Source organism: Cyclopterus lumpus, chromosome 1, assembly GCF_009769545.1.
Source record: "Cyclopterus lumpus isolate fCycLum1 chromosome 1, fCycLum1.pri, whole genome shotgun sequence".
Taxonomy (NCBI): domain Eukaryota; kingdom Metazoa; phylum Chordata; class Actinopteri; order Perciformes; family Cyclopteridae; genus Cyclopterus; species Cyclopterus lumpus.
The window spans coordinates 22,469,168-22,491,035 of record NC_046966.1 but is presented as its reverse complement, the minus strand read 5'-3'; the positions used below and the strand labels follow the sequence as shown (position 1 = coordinate 22,491,035).

The window sequence follows — 21,868 nt, the reverse complement described above, 5'->3', positions numbered from 1 at the left end:
GTTAATTTGTAGCAAAATAATTATATTTAAATGTTTTCATTCTTTTTCAAGTTTAATGTTTTTCAAAAGGTATATAAATTAATTGATGTTTATGTTTTCTTCACCTTAAATAGTGCAGATTGGCAGTTGGAAATGAGCATTGAGACATATGCAAAATATGTATTGTTCATTGTCCCCGCTCAATCAGAATACCTGAATGCGTTCCAAACATGAAGTTTTATGCGTTATGGAAAACAAAACCAGTTCAGCTGGATTTTTTTCCAGCTCTCTGAACACTTTGACATTTACTAACCTGAAAACGATAGTGACCAAATATATTTCTTAAAAACACGAGTTTCAGCTTGTTCAGACTTTAAAGTGTCCTCAGTCTTGCGGGCCGAACCTTAACCGGCTTCATTAAAACTTTATTAAAGATAATTCACAGATTTACAACCAGAGTGTGTCAAGGACCCAAATGCAGGCAGACAGCGGATATTAATGGTGGAATATGGAAAAGCTTTCCAACAGAAGCAGCCAAGAATCCACATATTAACAAGAACAGTACAGGTACAAGTAGAAGTGCTACGTCTGAAATGGGAAAATTCAATCCTAATAATTCATAAACATTTAATTGAGGGACGTTCTGCAGGTAAACATCCCTGTAAGCCTTCGCCGTGTATTCATCGGTGCTCAGTGACCCAGCGGCTGACGGCTCAGCGAACACAACAGCAGCCAGACACGCTGACGGGTTCCCTACCGAGCCGTGCCAGGCCGAGCCGGGCCCATCAGTCTTTGTCACCCAAACACAACTCCACACCTGCCGGGTCGGTTTACGGGCTAATTGATAAAAACATCCCGTTCACCTCCTTTGAAAAAACTGTTACAAAATCAGCGTTGAAGTGCACAAACGTGTGAAGACTGCTCTGGTTGTATTGAAGTCTATGCTTCATGTGTTAAAGCTGCATTCTCTCACCTGACCACCAGGGGGCGACTCCTCTTGTTGTATAGAAGTCCATGCTTCATGTGTTAAAGCTGCATTCTCTCTCCTGACCACCAGGGGGCGACTCCTCTTGTTGTATAGAAGTCTATGCTTCATGTGTTAAAGCTGCATTCTCTCTCCTGACCACCAGGGGGCGACTCCTCTGGTTGTATAGAAGTCTATGCTTCATGTGTTAAAGCTGCATTATCTCTCCTGACCACCAGGGGGCGACTCCTCTGGTTGTATAGAAGTCTATGCTTCATGTGTTAAAGCTGCATTCTCTCTCCTGACCACCAGGGGGCGACTCCTCTGGTTGTATAGAAGTCTATATAAATGACTCTACTTCTCTTGATGTATTCCATCAGTAAACATTGTAAACATGAGTTTTTGGTCTCAATCTCTAGTTTCAAGTCTTCTTCAATACAGCGTGATGTTCATTTAGTAAATTATGGTCCATTTAGAGTCCAACAGACCATAAAGTAGGGCATGCTTTAGGGCGGGGCTACCTTGTGATTGACAGGTCGCTATCACAGCGTTGTTTGCTCTGGAAGAAGTCCGTCCCTGTCTTCATCATAACTCCGTCTCCTAAGAATGTCCTATTCAGCGTTCAGTTGTACTTAGCTCCGCCCTCTCGTGTCTTTTCTGGTTGAAAAACTAAACAAGATGTCGACGGGGCAAAAACACTAGAAACCAAATGGGTGTCGTCACGGTGACGACGCCCCCTTCTTACACACAGCCTCTGGTTCGATGGACCTGTGCTCGCACATGTACATGACATCATTCTTACGCTTATGGGAGGAGCTACGGTTCCACCTGCCGCCAACGTTAAGTCTCAATGCAGGACATTAAAGCAAATGGTGGAGCTTTTAGAGTAGACTACGAGCTTAGTCTCCAGGACTGTACTTTCATCTACTGTACGTCTTTATCATGAAGTATTTAGCGGTGAGCTCTGCTGATGGAGCTGCAGATTGGATAACATGGCACCTGACAACACCGTCAGCGGGAACAATGGAGGGGAGACGGAGGGGTCGGCTGCAGCTCGAGTTGCATCACAATGTAAACTGGAAGCTGATGCCGCATGGTCACTGATACACATATACGTTGAAAGATGTTTAGAGGAGTTCTGGTTCCAGTGTTGCGGAACCAGGTCTTGCCTCCGGTCCGGACTTGTGTCCCCCCCCCCGCGCCCCACACCCCCTACCGAGCGTCGCCTCCAACAGGACTAGGTTTCCCGGTCAGAAAGGATCAGGTGACCGCGGGCCGGGAACCAGATCCCGCCGGGCGATTACCCGAGGTGTCAAACGAGATGCTCGCTGTTTCCATGGACCAAGTTGTTTACAGAGGTTACCTCATCGCAAATATTAAGGTATCAGAACGACAAAAAAATCCTTCGGGACTTCGATAACACGGCTAATGATCTCAACAGAGGGTCCCATTATGAGTCGGACAACCAAAGCTTGATTTAATGTTACTTTAAGTAAAACGATTAAAAAACTAAAACGGTGAGAAGAAAAGAGAGAATCTTATGAAGCGCTCGTATTTACCATCTGGAGCAAGATGTCAAAGGTCAGACTGTGTTCAGCTGAAGATCTCTGGGAAAGAAAAAAGAAATTAAAAAAATCTGCACGAGATTGGAAGTTCCTGGTGACGACTTTAAAGTCTCACCGTCAACATATGAGCGTTATTGCACGTTTCATTTGTCCAGTTCATTTCTGATGACCTCTGGAGTCCACGTGGGGGTCAATAAGGCCCCCACACCGACCTTTAGGTGTACAGCAGTGTGAGGAATAAAAGTATTCATCCATTCATTCGTTCGTGGTTGTTTTCGTTCCGTGACTACACCTGTAATTATTATTGATGTAAATAATATTATTATTTTATTATGTTCATGTTCTCATTTACATCAAATACTAAAAGAAACAAACAGACACACGAAACAGAATAAAAGAGATCATCCCTGATGATGATGATGATGATGATGATGATGATGATGATGATGAGTGGCCGCAGGTGGCCCAGGTGATAAATGAGTCCAACACTGATACTCTTGAGTGTCTCACCAAACCCTCCGGTGAACCTCCAGCGGAGCTCACGGCCACTCTGAGCGGCTCCGGTGTGCGCGGGCGGGCCGCCGGGCGTGTCTCCTCTCGGCACGACGGGGGATTCAGGTTTTTCCAGTCGGCTGCAAACTGGTTTCTTCACCCGCGCGGCAGCTCCGAGCCCCGCTTCAGTCCGAGCAGCAGCAGCAGAAGCAGAAGCAGCAGAAGAAGCAGCAGCAGGATCAGCATCATGATGGACTCCAACACTGCCGGCATGGGGATCCTCCCGAACGGGATCGGAATATGCACCACGATCCCCGACATCCTCTACCTGCCCGAACTGGTAAGAAACAGCAGCTGCAGGACCCGTTTAGAACCGGCTTCATGGGGACGAAGACAACCCTCCATCACAGAGTTTTAATTCATTAGGAAACCCAGCTAAGAGGAAACTGTGGCCTTAATTAAAACGCAGGTAAACGTGTTGCTGGTTTGTTGTGTGGAGAATGAATTCTCCTGAATGATGTCTCATCTGCAGAGAAAACATGTCAACAAGTTATTTTAAATCCTAAAAAGCTTATTTCCTGTCATGATTTCACTCCTTTGAAAGGTCAAACTCTGGTTTTGCTGTTTTTATTTCATGAAACAAGACATTTGCAGAAACTGCACTAAAAACAAAGAGTTGTTTCACCACCTTTCTTTTGAATACAACATATCTTATAACTCGTTGTTTATTAGTATTGAATACTGAGTCTCCTCTGGACGTGCAGTTTCAGACAGTGAATCGTATATACGTGCACAAACCAAAACCCACGTTTTTAGCGTTGGCTCTTGTTTGGTCTTGTGGTACCAGAATATGGATTCTATTAATCAATCTTTAGCATCCTCATGCCAGAACACAAGCGAGGATGACGCATCTTCCTTTGTATGCAATATTTTAAAAAGAAAAGGAGGTGAAAGGAGGTCGGGGTTGAGAGGAAGACAGCAGCCACACCTACAGTGAACCTGCGTGACGGAGGAGAGATCGGAAAGGAAATATGAATTGATGCCAAAAGATAGAAATATAAAAATATTAAAAAAGATTTATATGTGTGCAGATTTGATGTCAGCACCGTCTAAACATAGCAGGAATGTAGCTGACGCGTTCACATTTAGTCATGCATCAAGTCATACACACACGAATGTACACCCACACACACACACACACACACAGACACACACACACGGAGACAGGTGAACAGGTGGAGCCGCATTAATAATGCAGCCTGTCAATCACCAGAGGTGTAAAGTGAAGGAAGGCAGCGACGCCCGGCTCTGTGCTGGAAATACAGGGTGGACGGATAATGGAAGCACGTCAGCACGGACGAGGTTTTCATTATCGGAATCCGTTTTAAATGGCTAAATCAAAAAACTGTGGTCACACGTGCGTTGATATACGCGTTAAGCCTAGCTTAGCACAAAGACTGGTAGCGGGGGGAAAACCGTTAGCCTAGCGCCATCCAAAAAAAGAAGAAGAATTCTACCTCGAAAACAATGTTGAATCTGTCTGATTGTACGAGTTGTGTGTTGTTTATTGCACGGGTGTATAATTATCAATGCAAAAAGCAGACTTTGTGGTAAACTAGCAGCAGTTAGCGTCTGAACGCAGCATCTCTAGAAGCCCTGAAGTCATAGCTCGTTAGCTAAGAAAGAACAAGCTATTCGGCCAGTGGGAGGTGCAAAGGTTTTGTTGGTTGTCCGGTGTCTAAAAAAAGGCAAAGATGTGAGCATAAGGTTATCAAAAGATCCCCATACAGCATCGCAGCAGCTATTTTAAATACTATAAATAGTGACAGCGCAAAAATAACAAGACAAAAAACACACACATACAGAATAACATTACTTAAGAGGACAATACTAGAATACACACACAATTCAGGTGGGACGTCTCTCTTTGGGGTTTTTCAGCTGTTGGAATTTGATTCTGGGAAAACCGTTAACATTTGACAGATTATTGACAATCGGCTCATGAATTGATAATGAAAATAATGCGTTGATAATGCGTAGAAGAAGTGGGTGATCAGCCGTTTTTCAGGGTCTCCACTCACGAGTCTCCGGTGTTCCTGCAGGTCTTCGGAGGTCTGGTCTGGATCCTGGTGGCGGCCACGCTGGTGGTGCCGCACAACCCTCAGGCCTGGGTCATGTTCGTCTCCATCTTCTGCTTCATCGTGACTTTCATCTGGTTGGTGGTGTTCGCCTGCGGAATGCATCACAACAAACGCCACTGGGCCGCAGCAGTAAGTCCTCCTCACATTACACCGTTTACTGTGGCATCTGGAAGACGTCCACTTCCCGTTGTTTTAGTCCTACACCCTTCATTCCTGCTCATCGCTGACCTCCTTGTTCAAAACGAGTCAATTGCTTGCTGCTCGCAGCTTTCTCAAGAACAGCCCATCCGAACCACTCCACGCGGTGCTTCCTCGAGGCCTTAGCAACACGCCCCAACAAATACGAAGTCGATCTGATGAACGGTTGTCGAGTAAATTACTGAGACACGTCATGTAGATCTCCACTCTCGCTTTCTTAATCTGTTCGGCATGTACCCAGCACGCCGTGTTGTGCGGTGTAGCGGCTAACAATGTGTACATAGCGCACTATTCACTAGAAAAGTGTGTCTGCAACAACCACTGCTTTGTTGTGTTATTGAATTGTTACGAACAACCCATAATTAGTCATCGTCTAGACACCGGTGGCCTGTACTTCCCTCAAATTCGTGTAACGGTAGCTCTTAGCTGTTAGCGTCAGGTTGGTAACCAAACACCATAAAAGTGAGCAAACTGTTATCCCCTCGCTGTGGGAGCAGAGTAGCGGCTCGGTGGTCTGTTGGTTAGGAGTAAACGTGGACTCGGCGGGCAGTCGGTGGTAGTAAAAGGTGTTTTTGAAAAGTTTGGGTCACCGCAACCACGAGAGGTTCCTTGAGCCTGCTGCCAGTGCGAGATTAGCCGTGGACGGACACAGAGGTGCACACTCACTCACAAATTATCTTCTGTTTTCCTACATGGCTGCTGTTCAAAGATCCATAACTCACCTCAGTGAGCTGGTTTTAATATGATTGGAGAATTCGTTTTATTTTGTCTGTATTTTCCAACTCCAGATTTCTCCTTTTTTTTCTTGAAACGTGGCCTTTTGTCAACTTTTTCCTGAATAAACTCTTACTGGAATCATCATTGGTCATGATAGATTTGGGGTTTTATGCAAGGAGGCTAATTAAAACCATGTAGTTTGAGTTAAACAATGGAAAAAGATTATTAAAAAAATGTAAAAACCTGTAGAGAGATAATCCACACAGTCAACGTTTAGTCAACTCTGCTTTAGTTACATTATTCCATTTTGGGAAAGAGATATTTCCACACTCGTGTGAGGCAAATGAGGCCAACAAACCTAAAGCTGGATAGACCTTCACTCTGATAAATGACACGTTTTTCTTTGTGTTCCTCACTACAAACTTTTTGTTCCTCACTACGAACTGCAACGTGTCATCGTGACCAACCAGTCGCCTGTACCAGTGTGTGTTTTGGCTCTTTGCCAGACAGACACGGCATCATTGTGACGAAACATCGGTCACATTTCATAACGTTCTTCTTTTGTCTTCCTCTTCCTCGTTGATCAGGACCTCGCCTATCACGGCATCGCGGCCTTCCTCTACCTCAGTGCTGCGGTGTCTTTGGCCAAAGTGACCCTGGAGATGAACGACGGGACCAACTCCCTGAACTACAAGCTGGACATTGCCGCAGTGGTGAGTGGTGGATTTCTCTCTGATAGAAGCAGAACCTCACACACAGAGAGAGACCTGAACCTGCAGGACCAGCTGACGAACCCTCTGAAGGGTTGACGGGGTTACTATCCGTGGACAGCCATCAGAATGTAGCTCCGCTAACGAAACACAAGGCTCTTAAAAGGGACAGTTCGACATTCAGTGAAATCCTCTCATTATCTTTTTCTCTGGCCGCCAGTCGGTTAGCTTAGCTTAGCATAAAGACATGAAACAGTTTTGCCCTTTTCCTCCCATTTGTGTCACATTATTGAAGTGACTCGTACGAGACTCGTACAAGTCTATTGTCTCGTATTTACAATTTAGGGCCGTCATGTTCAAAGGAGTCATGTGCTTCATAATTAATTTTAATTACTCAAAGTATAGAAACATTTCTACTACATTATATTACTTATACCATGTTTAATTGATTCCTGTAGCCTAACGATATCAGCATCCATTTAAACTGGCTATTGAAACTACAGTATCAATATTAACACCTTCAATTATTTGATCCCCTCCGGTTGCAGGCGTCGATTTTAATAGTTCTTCTTTATTTTAGTGACAGTACGACGCTCCGGGGATGAATTTAACGTCGCTCATTATTTTATCTCAATTCCTTGTGTAGACTTTCCTTTATGGATTTTAAAAAGCAGGACTTCAATATAAGACACATGGGGCAGGACTCGTAGCCTTATGTGGTGTTATTGAGTCGATGAATCTGACGTTGATGAACTCACTCGTACCTGAAGAGAAAGTGTTGGTCCATCGTTCCAATTCAGTTTGATGTCATTTAGCTGACGCTTTTATCCAAAGCGACTTACAATCATGTTACATTCATACACTGTAGACACAGCTAGAGGGAACAATGCAGTGTCTTGCTCAAGGACACATCGACTAGGGCGGGGATTGAACCACCACCCCCGATTGAAAGACAGACCTGCTAACCACTGACCCACAGTCGCCCCCCGATACGAAACACCCGAACACACCACATACATGCTTAACAGGCTGGTACGGTTATTATGGATGATCCTGTACGGTCCTCAGAGGAAGACTCCTTTCATCCAACCAGATCTTCCTTTTTTGACGTTTCCCTTTCGCCTCCTCAGGTCTTCTCGTACATGGCGACGCTCCTCTACTTCGTCCACACCATCCTGTCCGCCATGCGATGGAAATCCTTCTAGCGGTCTCTGAACCAGAACACAAGATCTCTATACACCTCCGAACTTGTACATAAAGCTGCGGCATGAGGTGCCGCCGGTGATGGAGACTCGCTGCTTAGGGTTATTTTGGTATTTATTTCCCACTGCTGGGAAAGAGGAAGCTGTGAAGCAACATCTGGATCGCCACAGCGCCTCCCAGTGGCCGGCCGTCTGAAGCAGGAGGGGTTTCGGGGATCAAAAGGGATGAAGATGAAGAGTCCGACCACCCAGATCCAAACAAACGCTCAAGCATTTATTCCAAATGTTCAACTGCAGCCAGAAATATGACGAACAAGACGAATCAACGAAGACTAAAAAGTGATCAAACAGGTTTTTTTTTACTCCTGAGAGGTTTCTGAGGGTTCTTATTATTTTGTCCACACTCATGCACACTCTGCCTATATCTACGGTGTCTCTTTTGTTATGTTTGTTTCCTATAGCCTAGTTTGATATTCTTGTTTTGCTCTCATCTGATTAAAGAACAATTTCGACGTAGCTGATTTTATATTTTTATAAGTTTCTTATCAAGATTTAATTAAATGTGAATCAGAACAAGGACGTAAATTCAGATGTTGTAATGTAAGCCTTTATTTTGTAAAAAGAGTCAACAAGTCATTGAAAAAGAATAAATATGTTTTATTTTGACACATTTTAAATAATGTTTTTTTTGTTGTTGTCACTTTATTCATCAAATTGGTCCAAATAAACATTCACAATGTGTTTGTACCAACATGGAATATAAAGTCAAGTGGAAAAGTGGAATTTGTGATATCTTAATTTAACTTCAACCCAAATATGTCCCAAAACAAAAGGAAAATACATCGTAATGATGGATGTGATTATACTCTAAATGCACTCACAAGTCATTAGCAATACAAATAACATAATGTTCAAATATTAATTATTTGTGGGGGTATTTTAAACACTAGCAACACTGGGAACAACAACAACAACCAGGTTTAATGAAGTATGCCAGGGAGTAAATACAGGGCAGTCCCTCCCCCCCCCTCTCCCTCCCAGTAAGGCCAGTCTGGCCAGTGAACATAGCCGTGATGTTTAATAGATGAGGGGAGGCAGCAGGTGAGATAATAGCGACCCGTCGCCGTGAAACTGAAGAAGAGTGTGAGGCTGGATCACAAACAGCTGACAAGTCAAAAAATACCTTTTGTTCTGCCCCTGTTCACCCCCCCCCCCCCCCCCCCTCATTTTTATTTGATCAATCACATCTTCCAAAAAATAATATTTTGATTAATTTTCAGGTATGTTCTCGCAACTTGTTGAGGCTCTTTCTGTGCTAATATTCCTAAAAGGTTTACAGTACAGAGACAGAAGCACACACACTGTGTCACATCAGTGTGGCGCCCCCTGCTGACGCCAGGTGGAGATGACAAGCGCCTGCAGATCTCAGGCTCCACAGTGTTGTTATATATATATATATACTGCACTCTCTGAATTAAAAAGGATTTTCTATTAAAAAAAAAAATATATATATATATATATATATATATAAATATAATAAATAAATAAATCCCTTTTTAATTCAGGCCGTGCAGTTAGTGACAGTGTGGGCTCCATGGTAACGTAGCTCTGACAACTTGACGGAGACGAAGCAGGGGGGAGGGGCTTAGCAAAAAAGGGTCAATTGGAGGTGGTGAACTACGCTAAATGTCAATCACGGCAAAAGAATAAAAGACGAATATGTTTTTCCTCTAGACGTGTTTCATGAGTTTATTTGTTAAAGGTTATATTGAACGTCCCAATGGTGCCACAGGTGACTGACGGGGCGATGATCACACCTCTTTCTGTAGCTATCATTGTGGCAGGAGGAGGTGCTACTGGAGCAGCAGGAGGAGGAGGTGCTACTGGAGCAGCAGCAGGAGGTGCTACTGGAGCAGCAGGAGGAGGAGGTGCTACTGGAGCAGCAGCAGGAGGTGCGGCAGGAGCATCAGACGTGGATGTGGAGGCTGCAGCTGAAAACACACAGAAGCGGAGAATACTGTGAGTAAAAAGGGAAAGTGTATACTTTTACTTTATTTAATTTGAGAAACGTCCACCTGCGTGTCTCTTCTGCAGCTTCTGCGCGGTGCCGTTGTGGCCCATCTTCTTCAGAATTTCCACGGCGACGTTCGCCGCCGTCCCTTCGCCGTAGTCGCGGGTCATGACCCCGACGGTGCCCGGCCGGTCCGCGTCCTCCAGGCGGGATCGGGCCACCGGTTTGCAGCAGTCCAGGACGCCGTTCTCCAGCAGCCACTGGAACCTTTTGAAGTCCTTGAGGGTCAAGTCGTCCAGAGTCTCCAGCAGCAGCAGCGGCACCGACATGTCCGCTCACTGTGCCGCTAGAGATGAGGGGAAAGGATTATTTAAACAATAAGTTAGATGAGAAGATTAATAATAATCACACCTGTGCTACTTTTACAGGAGACTATGATGGGCTGACCGCTAATTACACAACGTATTGATGTAGTATCAGGTATGCACATTAATAAGAAGAACATTTGTGTCGGCCGGATGCTGAAAGTTTATTTAGAGCTCTTTTTAAATCATCCAGGAAGCGCGACAATGGACCGGTCGCCTGCTGGGACCGACTGGAAAAAAAGGGACGCAATTAAGTGAGTTAACCATTCACGAAGGGCCGAGAGTCATCTCGCGTCTGCAGTCGAGGGCGTGTTCGAAGGTCACGGTTGCCGTAGCAACAGCACCGTTTGACCTCTTTGAGCCGCCTGTTGGCGGTAAAAAAATAAATAAAACTTTTATTCTGTATTTTAAAATAAGATATAGCACATAATTGCTAAATTATCACCTGAACATCCATTTCAGAATAATATAATATTATTGGATTAAATGACTGATTTATTATCCTTAATTCTGATTACTAACAACTACTAATTTTAACATCACAATTTCTAACTGGAAAGTACACATTTACATTTACATTTTTCAATGAAAACATGTACTTTTAATGTAAATAATGAGCCAGCATTAATAAATCCTACAGCGCTCCACACCACGCCTCAAACATCCTGAAATCTTTGAAATGTCTTGTATATTTTACACTTTTATCGATCTTAATAGTTACAAAAATGACTAAAACGCCTTTTCTTCGTCAGGTTAGACCAGTATATATATTATATATTATAAAAAAAGCAACAAGCACATGTTAGAAAGTCATTTATATATAAATGTGTCCAACGATTTAATAACCTTTGCTCTTTGTTTAGTGTTGTTTTTATATTATAGATTGTTCTATATTATATGTTTCATTATAATAGAAACGTGTTTTCTGTCCACGACTACACTTCATGGAGGAATCCTGTATTATTGTTTAATGACACAATCCTTTAAAAGAAATATACTTTTGAACATCGAAACTGGGGCCCGAGAGATGCCCCATCCTACATTTCCCAGCATGCAACTTGATCACATCTTTATTCGTTTTATTTTGTTTTTACACTATACAACTGAATATTACACGACCACTTTGAAGAGCTATACATGTTAAAGAAAGATGTACCACAGCGTGACGTTATTATAGTAAAGCGTGTACTAATATTAATAAATCCGTTAGATTTGGAGTTTTAACCCCTTCAGGGCGGCTGCTTCAGTAGAAAAGTCATTTACGGAAATCCTTTAAATCCTTAAAATCGGTTTCAATTGACGAAGAGCTCGAACGGAGATGAAGCAACCGGAAGTAAAAGTATCATTTGATGAACACTTTAAGACAATAAAAATAACTCACCGTGCACCGACAACCCACCGGGAGGAAAACACACACAGGATGAAGCGTTTTGAACCAGTTTCGGTTTCAACAGGAAATTTGGTAAAATGACAGAAAGTGGTGAAAGAGGTTGAAAGTGGAAGTGAGGATGTTTACCTCAAACATCAAATCTGCTGACATGAAATGAATCTAATGTCACTCTAAAAGTCAAATAATATCTTACAAAATAATATAAAAGTCAAATAATATCATACAAAATAATATAAAAGTCAAATATTATCATAAAACATAATATAAAAGTCAAATAATGTCATAGAAAATAATATAAAAGTCAAATATTATCATACAAAATAATATAAAAGTCAAATATTATCAAAGAAAATAATAGCAAAGAAAATAATATAAAAGTCAAATATTATCATACAAAATAATATAAAAGTCAAATAATATAAAAGTCAAATATTATCATACAAAATAATATAAAAGTCAAATATTTAAAATGAATTATAAAAATGAATATTTAGTTAATTAATATCCATAATAATAATCGGGCCTATATGACTGACAGCCGGTCGCAAGGCACCCAGACGCAATGCATTGTGGGGCAGCGTCGTATGTGCAGTAAAATGATGTCTCATAAGAAATTCTTGCTTATTTAGTATATTTACATCCACTAAACAGTGAGAATGCACTAATTATAAGTTGTTGTCAACAGTGGAAAAGTTTAAAAACAATAATTCAGTCCAATGATAACTTTTCATTGACCTTGATAAAAAAAAATCAAGGTCAAATTCATAAGGAGTTAGGTGCCATGTGACAGGCTCTCCAAGTGTTTTTCCTTCTTTCAAATAAACTTTATTTATAACACAGAACACGAGTACAGTGACAAACTCACTTCTGTTCTCAATTACAAGTGCAAAACAGAATCAATAACAATAATAAATGTTGCTGCTGCCTGAGGGAATGGTCCAAGTGTGCCCTTGTACGTTAAAGGAGACAAGAAAGGAAGTTTTGAGCCACCTTTCCTTGAGTATTGACACTTAAAACACATCCGGGTCGTTCTCGACATCCGGCTTCGGTAAAGACGAGCGACGTGGTCGGAGGACTAAAATACGTTGCCGCCGACATTACCGCTGATGATCACGTTGCTGTTCACGTTCACGTTCCCGCCGATGTTCACGCGGCTGTTGGCGGAGATGACGACGACGGGGGACCGCAGGAAGACGCCACCAGGTGAGGTTGGCGCCGCAGCCGGAGATCCGAGAGCGGACGAGCAGGTTGCAGCGACACGATCTTCTGCCGCTGCTCCCTCTGGGAAAATAAAGTTCAAAGAGACAAAAAAAAAACGTCAACGCCGACATTACCGACGACGGGGGCCCAGTTATAATTTCTGCCATCCACCACGGAAGAAATAACCACTAGTTCTGCTTTATACTTGTTGTGGACATCCCATAAACGTCGGAACATCTAACGTCCTCGTGTCTGGGTTCATAACATCACACAGCTCGGGGAATTTCACCGACTACGTCTCGATAACTTCCGCTACTAGAGCAGCAGCAGCCAGGGGGGCGGAGCTTCTCAACGCTGATTGGCTTTCGCAACTTGGCGAGTTGACAGATGGCTCAGCCAATGAGGATTCTCTCTTCGGCAAAACAATGTTCACAACAGAGGTTACACGTGTACGACCTTCTGCCGCTGCTCCTTCTGCCGCTGCTCCTTCTGCCGCTGCTCCTTCTGCTCCTTCTGGGGAAATAAAATACCAAGAGAGAATCAGCACCAGAGGAACCGGGTCACGCGCATCTTCAGCACTCTCTCGCTGCCGGACCCGCTGCACGCACCTGTGTAGGTTTTCTCCAATTCCTCCGCGACGCTGTTAATCTTCATCATCTTCAGGACGGCCACGGTCACGGCCACGGCCCCGTCCGCGCCGTGGACGGCCATCATCTCGCTCACGGCGTCGTGCCGGTGCGCGCTCTCCAGCCGGCTTTTGGCGATCGGGACGCGGTCGGCGAAGATCTTCACGCCGAGATAAAACTTGAATTTGGTGAAATCGGCGTCGCCCAGATCCTCCAGAGTCTCAAGGAGCAGCTGAGGCACCAGCATCTCTGATCACTGGGCAGGGGGGAGAGAGTTGTTGTTGTTTATTTAGCAACAATAGGGTCATATTCGCAACCTCGATGACATCATGTGAATTATTATGAAGATTTATGTTAACTGATATCCAGTTTAACAAGAAGTTAATGATACACGTTCAACTAGGATTCGCTTTTCCAATTATTTTTACAAGTTTGGTTATAATTTATTTCAATAATCGTTCTGGATATTGGCCATTTGTTAATTTGTCTAAGAAAAACATTGTAATAACTCTATTGTTTACTGTCAAATTGCATATCAATGAATCAAATACATGTTATGTGACTCAATTTGTGTGCTATTAAGGGAAGGAGGCTCCCGTTAATGCTTTTCTTTCTCAAAAATAAACATTTATTTGGAAATACATGTTTTGTATAATTTTTACTGGACATTAAGATATATTTTATATTTGTAAATAAATACGAGCAAAAAGATTAAAATATCCAGGTGGAATCCGACAGAAGCACTTCCTCCTCACCGATCTATTCGCCGGTGCAGATAGCAGAAATATACTGTAAATCACAGAGCACCTACCTGAAGGGTGAAACGTCTCCCCGAAGGCCCCGGAGGTCCGAGAGCAGAGCGAAACTGAAGCTCACCTGAACCCTGATCCACACCTGAACCCTGATCCAAACCTTTTGGTTGGGAAGTCTGACAGGAAGTTTTCTGACTCACCACGACGGTTATAATAACAGATTGTTATTTATTAACTGACCGGGCAACGGTTAGACGGAGAGAGGATTTACTGCCCCACAAGACCATAAATATATATATATATATATATAGTATATGGTGAGTACTTACTGTACTTATTACTTTAAGTACATTTAACACAATGTACACACACAAATCAATTCAGTTTATTTTGTATAGCCCAAATATCACAAATTACACATTTGCCTCAGAGGGCTTTACAATCTGTACACATACGACATCCCTGACCTTTGACCTCACATCGGATCAGGAAAAACTCCCCAAAAATAACCTTTCACAGGGAAAAAAGGGAAGAAACCTTCAGGAGAGCAACAGAGGAGGATCCCTCTCCCTGGATGGACAGATGCAATATATGTCATGTGTACAGAATGAACAGCATTACAGAGTTACATAAACACATTACATGAATATGACAGAATGTATGAATGGAACTCCACAATCCATGAAACAGTGTAGAGAGGAGGGGGGGTGGGGCGCTTCATCAGGGCCAAGGCAGGAGGCCGGCTCACCAGCCAGGAGGCTTCAGACACCGCCAGGTCCAATGGACCCTATGAGACGTGAAGTCACAAAGACTCCGGGGAGGAAGCAGAGTTAATAAGGTGCAATGGAGTTATGTAAATTCATCCATAAGGAGAGAGAGAAGAGGAGAGAGGTGCTCAGTGTATCCTAAAACATCCCCCAGCAGCCTATAAGCCTATAGCAGCATATCAAGGGGCTGGACCAGGGCAAACCTGATTCAGCCCTAACTATAAGGACTATTAAAGAGGAAAGTCTTAACTGAAGGCTCTGGCTCCCATCTTACTTTTTACACTTTGAAGAGCTACATGTTAAAGAAAGATGTACCACAAAGTGTAGTTATTATAGTAAAGCGTGTACTAATATTAAGAAATCCGTTAGATTTGGAGTTTTAACCCCTTCAGGGCGGCTGCTTCAGTAGAAAAGTCATTTCCGTAAATCCTATAAATCCTTTGTGGCAGTGGGGTGTGGTTAGGCTCAGCTGCAGAGTGGGTGGAGCGGGGGTGTGGTTAGGCTCAGCTGCAGAGTGGGTGGAGCAGGGGTGTCTAATCAGTCTCAGCTGGGGCTGAGACTGATTAGACACCCCTGATTAGACACCCCAGCCTAAAGAGCAGTAGGGACTGAGAGGCGAGAGGCGAGGAGCTGTCATTCAGCTGTCGTACAGAGACTGTATGTGAATAAAAGGATTTTGGAACAACATCAAGCCGTGTTGCTGCCTCTGTTACGTCCGAGACTCACCGGGTAACGGGGAAACTCGTTACATCCTTAAATTGGAGGTTGAAAGTGGAAGTGAGGATGTTTACCCCCCAAACATCAAATCTACTGAAATGAAATTAATTTAATTGCACTCTAAAAGTCAAATAATATCTTACAAAATAATACAAAAGTCAAATATCATCATAAAACATATACAAGTCAAATAATATCATACAAAATAATATAAAGGTCAAATAATATCATACGAAATAATATAAAAGTCTAATATATCATCAAGCAAAATAATATAAAAGTCAAATACTATCATACAAAATAATATAAGTCAAATATTATCATACAAAATAATATAAAAGTCAAATACTATCATAAAACACAATATAAAAGTAAAATATTATCATACAAAATAATATAATTTGAACACTCGGAAAAGAGCGTATATTTTAATATCGGGATGAACATAAACACAACACAATATTTAGTCTCATAATCGCTCTTCTCCTTTAAATAATACAATTTAATACAAATAATCCGGATGAATAAAAGTGTGCGGTGCTCACCACTTTGAAAAGTTGCACTTTATAAATTCTAATATCTCAAAAATTAAAAAAACAGCAAATGTAAAGCATGAAACTAGAACCCATCTCACTGTTATCCTCAGTGGATGCAGCTTTACATCTCTAAAAACTAATTATAAAAATTAGCTAATTAATATCCATAATAATAATCGGGCCTATATGACTGGCAGCTGGTCGCAAGGCACCCAGACGCAATGCATTGTGGGGCAGCGTTGTATGTGCAGTAAAAATGTCTCATAAGAAATTCTTGCTAATTTAGTATATTTACATCCACTAAACAGTGAGAATGCACTAATTATAAGTTTTTGTCAACAGTGGAAAAGTTTAAAAACAATAATTCAATCCAATGATAACTTTTCATTGATGAAAAAACATCAAGGTCAAATTCATAAGGAGTTATGTGCCATGTGACAGGCTCTCGACATGTTTTTCCTCTTTCAAATAAACTTTATTTATAACAAGCAACACGAGTACAGTGACAAACTCACTTCTGTTCTCAATTACAAGTGCAAAACAGAATCAATAACAATTAAAGCTGCGAGCAGCAATGAACAGGTCCTCGCTCACCGGCGCCGGTCGGGGGCGCCGGCAGGACGCCGACCCGCTCGGCCGAGAACGCGGGGCGAACGTTTTACCGCTTGCCGCGTAACCCCGATATTCTTGGCTCATTTGTTTTGGCCAGTAGGGGGTGCTTTGAGAATGTGAACATATACATGCATCATGTGTCTCTACGTGAAGTCCTGTAAATTAAAGGTAAAAAGAAAAAGTGCTCATAATTTTTTGTACCAGCCTGGATTCAAACACACGAGTCCTGCACACAAGACAGTTTATCCCACTGCGCCACCGGTTTGCTTTAAAAGTTTGATCGGAACTCGTATAGCTAGAAAATATTAGTGTCTAAAACTTGTCATTCTATTTTTTTAGTAGGTGTTCCAATGACAATTTCGAATGTTTCTTCTTGGAAATGTGTTCAGGGCTTGACTGGCATCATGCATGATTATTTTTGGAAAGATTGGTTTAGTTAAAGCAACAGTCTCTAGCATTACAAAACACAGAAAGTGGGATTTTATTAGAATTATTTTAATGACAAGTGAGAGTGGGTGAAAGCGACGTTTTTTTGCAGAATAATCATGCTCAAGGCCTTCTGATCATCCTGGAAAGAAGATTTAAGTAGATCGGATTTTTTTTGTGGGAGATAACGTTAAATGTATAATGGGAAAAAGTGGCAAAAACGAGAGAAAAAACGCAAAAAACGGGCAACTTCGGCGAATTATTGTAGCGCCCCCTAGTGTTCAAATCGCACAAGATTTTTTTTGCAAGTTAAGGCATGCCATATGCACTTAGGAAAACTGTTTCAAAGTGATTAGTCCCAATAGTGTTGACACTATGAGCATTGAAAAACAAGACACGCCCCTAAGATGTTCATTGGGCCATATATCTTTACCACAATGAGATATAAAAAAACGGTTGACATATTCTACGTCATCTGGCTTCAGTGATTTGATTGATATCAGGTTTTGTTGATTTGGACCAAGCATGTAGTTAAGAAAGTCAATTATGTGTTTTTCACAAAATTCAAAATGGCGGAAAATCTAAGTAGGCAGACCTTAGGGGTCTGAGAGGCTTTTTTGTAGAGCAGGTGGATATGGACATGTGTGAAAAATTTCAAGTCAATCGGACATTCTGGGTGAGGGGCGTCGCCGGTCAAACTTTGAGGGGACGCTAGAGAGCAACTATGAATGGCAACAATTTGAATCCCTGATCATACGTCTATTTTCACCAAGTCTGACAAGCTTGCCAAATTTGAGCGGTTTTCGTCGCTCGCAAATACCCCCAAAGTGCGCCCAATGTTCTAAAATAAAAAGCGGAATAAGAGGAATAATAAGAACCCTCACAAACTCAATAGGGTCCTCTCGGACTGACTTCGTCAGTCGCTCGGACCCTAATAATAAATGTTGCTGCTGCCTGAGGGAATGGTCCAAGTTGTTCCCTTTTACGTTAAAGGAGACAAGAAATGAATGAATGAAGCTTTGAGCAACCTTTCCTTGAGTATTGACACTTAAAACACATCCGGGTCGTTCTCGACATCCGGCTTCGGTAAAGACGAGCGACGTGGTCGGAGGACTAAAATACGTTGCCGCCGACATTACCGCTGATGATCACGCGGCCGTTCACGATCACGTTCCCGCCGATGATCACGCGGCTGTTGGCGGAGATGACGACGACGGGGGACCGCAGGAAGACGCCACCAGGTGAGGTTGGCGCCGCAGCCGGAGATCCGAGAGCGGACGAGCAGGTTGCAGCGACACGATCTTCTGCCGCTGCTCCCTCTGGGAAAATAAAGTTCAAAGAGACAAAAAAAAAACGTCAACGCCGACATTACCGACGACGGGGGCCCAGTTATAATTTCTGCCATCCACCACGGAAGAAATAACCACTAGTTCTGCTTTATACTTGTTGTGGACATCCCATAAACGTCGGAACATCTAACGTCCTCGTGTCTGGGTTCATAACATCACACAGCTCGGGGAATTTCACCGACTACGTCTCGATAACTTCCGCTACTAGAGCAGCAGCAGCCAGGGGGGCGGAGCTTCTCAACGCTGATTGGCTTTCGCAACTTGGCGAGTTGACAGATGGCTCAGCCAATGAGGATTCTCTCTTCGGCAAAACAATGTTCACAACAGAGGTTACACGTGTACGACCTTCTGCCGCTGCTCCTTCTGCCGCTGCTCCTTCTGCCGCTGCTCCTTCTGCTCCTTCTGGGGAAATAAAATACCAAGAGAGAATCAGCACCAGAGGAACCGGGTCACGCGCATCTTCAGCACTCTCTCGCTGCCGGACCCGCTGCACGCACCTGTGTAGGTTTTCTCCAATTCCTCCGCGACGCTGTTAATCTTCATCATCTTCAGGACGGCCACGGTCACGGCCACGGCCCCGTCCGCGCCGTGGACGGCCATCATCTCGCTCACGGCGTCGTGCCGGTGCGCGCTCTCCAGCCGGCTTTTGGCGATCGGGACGCGGTCGGCGAAGATCTTCACGCCGAGATAAAACTTGAATTTGGTGAAATCGGCGTCGCCCAGATCCTCCAGAGTCTCAAGGAGCAGCTGAGGCACCAGCATCTCTGATCACTGGGCAGGGGGGAGAGAGTTGTTGTTGTTTATTTAGCAACAATAGGGTCATATTCGCAACCTCGATGACATCATGTGAATTATTATGAAGATTTATGTTAACTGATATCCAGTTTAACAAGAAGTTAATGATACACGTTCAACTAGGATTCGCTTTTCCAATTATTTTTACAAGTTTGGTTGTAATTTATTTCAATAATCGTTCTGGATATTGGCCATTTGTTAATTTGTCTAAGAAAAACATTGTAATAACTCTATTGTTTACTGTCAAATTGCATATCAATGAATCAAATACATGTTATGTGACTCAATTTGTGTGCTATTAAGGGAAGGAGGCTCCCGTTAATGCTTTTCTTTCTCAAAAATAAACATTTATTTGGAAATACATGTTTTGTATAATTTTTACTGGACATTAAGATATATTTTATATTTGTAAATAAATACGAGCAAAAAGATTAAAATATCCAGGTGGAATCCGACAGAAGCACTTCCTCCTCACCGATCTATTCGCCGGTGCAGATAGCAGAAATATACTGTAAATCACAGAGCACCTACCTGAAGGGTGAAACGTCTCCCCGAAGGCCCCGGAGGTCCGAGAGCAGAGCGAAACTGAAGCTCACCTGAACCCTGATCCACACCTGAACCCTGATCCAAACCTTTTGGTTGGGAAGTCTGACAGGAAGTTTTCTGACTCACCACGACGGTTATAATAACAGATTGTTATTTATTAACTGACCGGGCAACGGTTAGACGGAGAGAGGATTTACTGCCCCACAAGACCATAAATATATATATATATATATATAGTATATGGTGAGTACTTACTGTACTTATTACTTTAAGTACATTTAACACAATGTACACACACAAATCAATTCAGTTTATTTTGTATAGCCCAAATATCACAAATTACACATTTGCCTCAGAGGGCTTTACAATCTGTACACATACGACATCCCTGACCTTTGACCTCACATCGGATCAGGAAAAACTCCCCAAAAATAACCTTTCACAGGGAAAAAAGGGAAGAAACCTTCAGGAGAGCAACAGAGGAGGATCCCTCTCCCTGGATGGACAGATGCAATATATGTCATGTGTACAGAATGAACAGCATTACAGAGTTACATAAACACATTACATGAATATGACAGAATGTATGAATGGAACTCCACAATCCATGAAACAGTGTAGAGAGGAGGGGGGGTGGGGCGCTTCATCAGGGCCAAGGCAGGAGGCCGGCTCACCAGCCAGGAGGCTTCAGACACCGCCAGGTCCAATGGACCCTATGAGACGTGAAGTCACAAAGACTCCGGGGAGGAAGCAGAGTTAATAAGGTGCAATGGAGTTATGTAAATTCATCCATAAGGAGAGAGAGAAGAGGAGAGAGGTGCTCAGTGTATCCTAAAACATCCCCCAGCAGCCTATAAGCCTATAGCAGCATATCAAGGGGCTGGACCAGGGCAAACCTGATTCAGCCCTAACTATAAGGACTATTAAAGAGGAAAGTCTTAACTGAAGGCTCTGGCTCCCATCTTACTTTTTACACTTTGAAGAGCTACATGTTAAAGAAAGATGTACCACAAAGTGTAGTTATTATAGTAAAGCGTGTACTAATATTAAGAAATCCGTTAGATTTGGAGTTTTAACCCCTTCAGGGCGGCTGCTTCAGTAGAAAAGTCATTTCCGTAAATCCTATAAATCCTTTGTGGCAGTGGGGTGTGGTTAGGCTCAGCTGCAGAGTGGGTGGAGCGGGGGTGTGGTTAGGCTCAGCTGCAGAGTGGGTGGAGCAGGGGTGTCTAATCAGTCTCAGCTGGGGCTGAGACTGATTAGACACCCCTGATTAGACACCCCAGCCTAAAGAGCAGTAGGGACTGAGAGGCGAGAGGCGAGGAGCTGTCATTCAGCTGTCGTACAGAGACTGTATGTGAATAAAAGGATTTTGGAACAACATCAAGCCGTGTTGCTGCCTCTGTTACGTCCGAGACTCACCGGGTAACGGGGAAACTCGTTACATCCTTAAATTGGAGGTTGAAAGTGGAAGTGAGGATGTTTACCCCCCAAACATCAAATCTACTGAAATGAAATTAATTTAATTGCACTCTAAAAGTCAAATAATATCTTACAAAATAATACAAAAGTCAAATATCATCATAAAACATATACAAGTCAAATAATATCATACAAAATAATATAAAGGTCAAATAATATCATACGAAATAATATAAAAGTCTAATATATCATCAAGCAAAATAATATAAAAGTCAAATACTATCATACAAAATAATATAAGTCAAATATTATCATACAAAATAATATAAAAGTCAAATACTATCATAAAACACAATATAAAAGTAAAATATTATCATACAAAATAATAT

General features: G+C 42.7%; 2 protein-coding genes across 2 annotated transcripts; one reads left to right on the top strand and one right to left on the bottom strand.

Annotated features, from left to right (window-relative positions):
- The first annotated feature begins 3,057 nt into the window (after window positions 1-3,057).
- Window positions 3,058-8,574, top strand: LOC117725919 (myelin and lymphocyte protein-like). The gene is made up of 4 exons (XM_034525831.1): window positions 3,058-3,340; window positions 5,103-5,270; window positions 6,644-6,769; window positions 7,897-8,574. The coding sequence occupies exons 1-4, from the start codon at window positions 3,248-3,250 to the stop codon at window positions 7,969-7,971; spliced, it is 462 nt and encodes a 153-aa protein (XP_034381722.1). The 5' UTR covers window positions 3,058-3,247; the 3' UTR covers window positions 7,972-8,574.
- A 1,125-nt stretch (window positions 8,575-9,699) lies between these two features.
- On the bottom strand, window positions 9,700-11,814 carry LOC117725634 (actin cytoskeleton-regulatory complex protein pan1-like). The gene is made up of 3 exons (XM_034525720.1): window positions 11,726-11,814; window positions 10,044-10,325; window positions 9,700-9,959 (listed from the first exon to the last, which is right to left on the bottom strand). Exons 2-3 carry the CDS (start codon window positions 10,306-10,308, stop codon window positions 9,718-9,720), a joined length of 507 nt encoding a protein of 168 aa, XP_034381611.1. The 5' UTR covers window positions 10,309-10,325; window positions 11,726-11,814; the 3' UTR covers window positions 9,700-9,717.
- Between the last annotated feature and the right edge of the window lie 10,054 nt (window positions 11,815-21,868).

What these genes read in the sequence shown, in the direction of transcription:
- LOC117725919 (XM_034525831.1), top strand. Translation starts at nt 3,248, where the DNA reads ATGATGGACTCCAACACTGCCGGCATGGGGATCCTCCCGAACGGGATC. An exon ending in AACGCCACTGGGCCGCAGCA is followed by an intron (nt 5,271 to 6,643) that starts GTAAGTCCTCCT and finishes CTCGTTGATCAG; the next exon opens with GACCTCGCCTATCACGGCAT. An exon ending in AGCTGGACATTGCCGCAGTG is followed by an intron (nt 6,770 to 7,896) that starts GTGAGTGGTGGA and finishes TCGCCTCCTCAG; the next exon opens with GTCTTCTCGTACATGGCGAC.
- LOC117725634 (XM_034525720.1), bottom strand. Translation starts at nt 10,308, where the DNA reads ATGTCGGTGCCGCTGCTGCTGCTGGAGACTCTGGACGACTTGACCCTC. An exon ending in GCTGCAGAAGAGACACGCAG is followed by an intron (nt 9,960 to 10,043) that starts GTGGACGTTTCT and finishes GTGTGTTTTCAG; the next exon opens with CTGCAGCCTCCACATCCACG.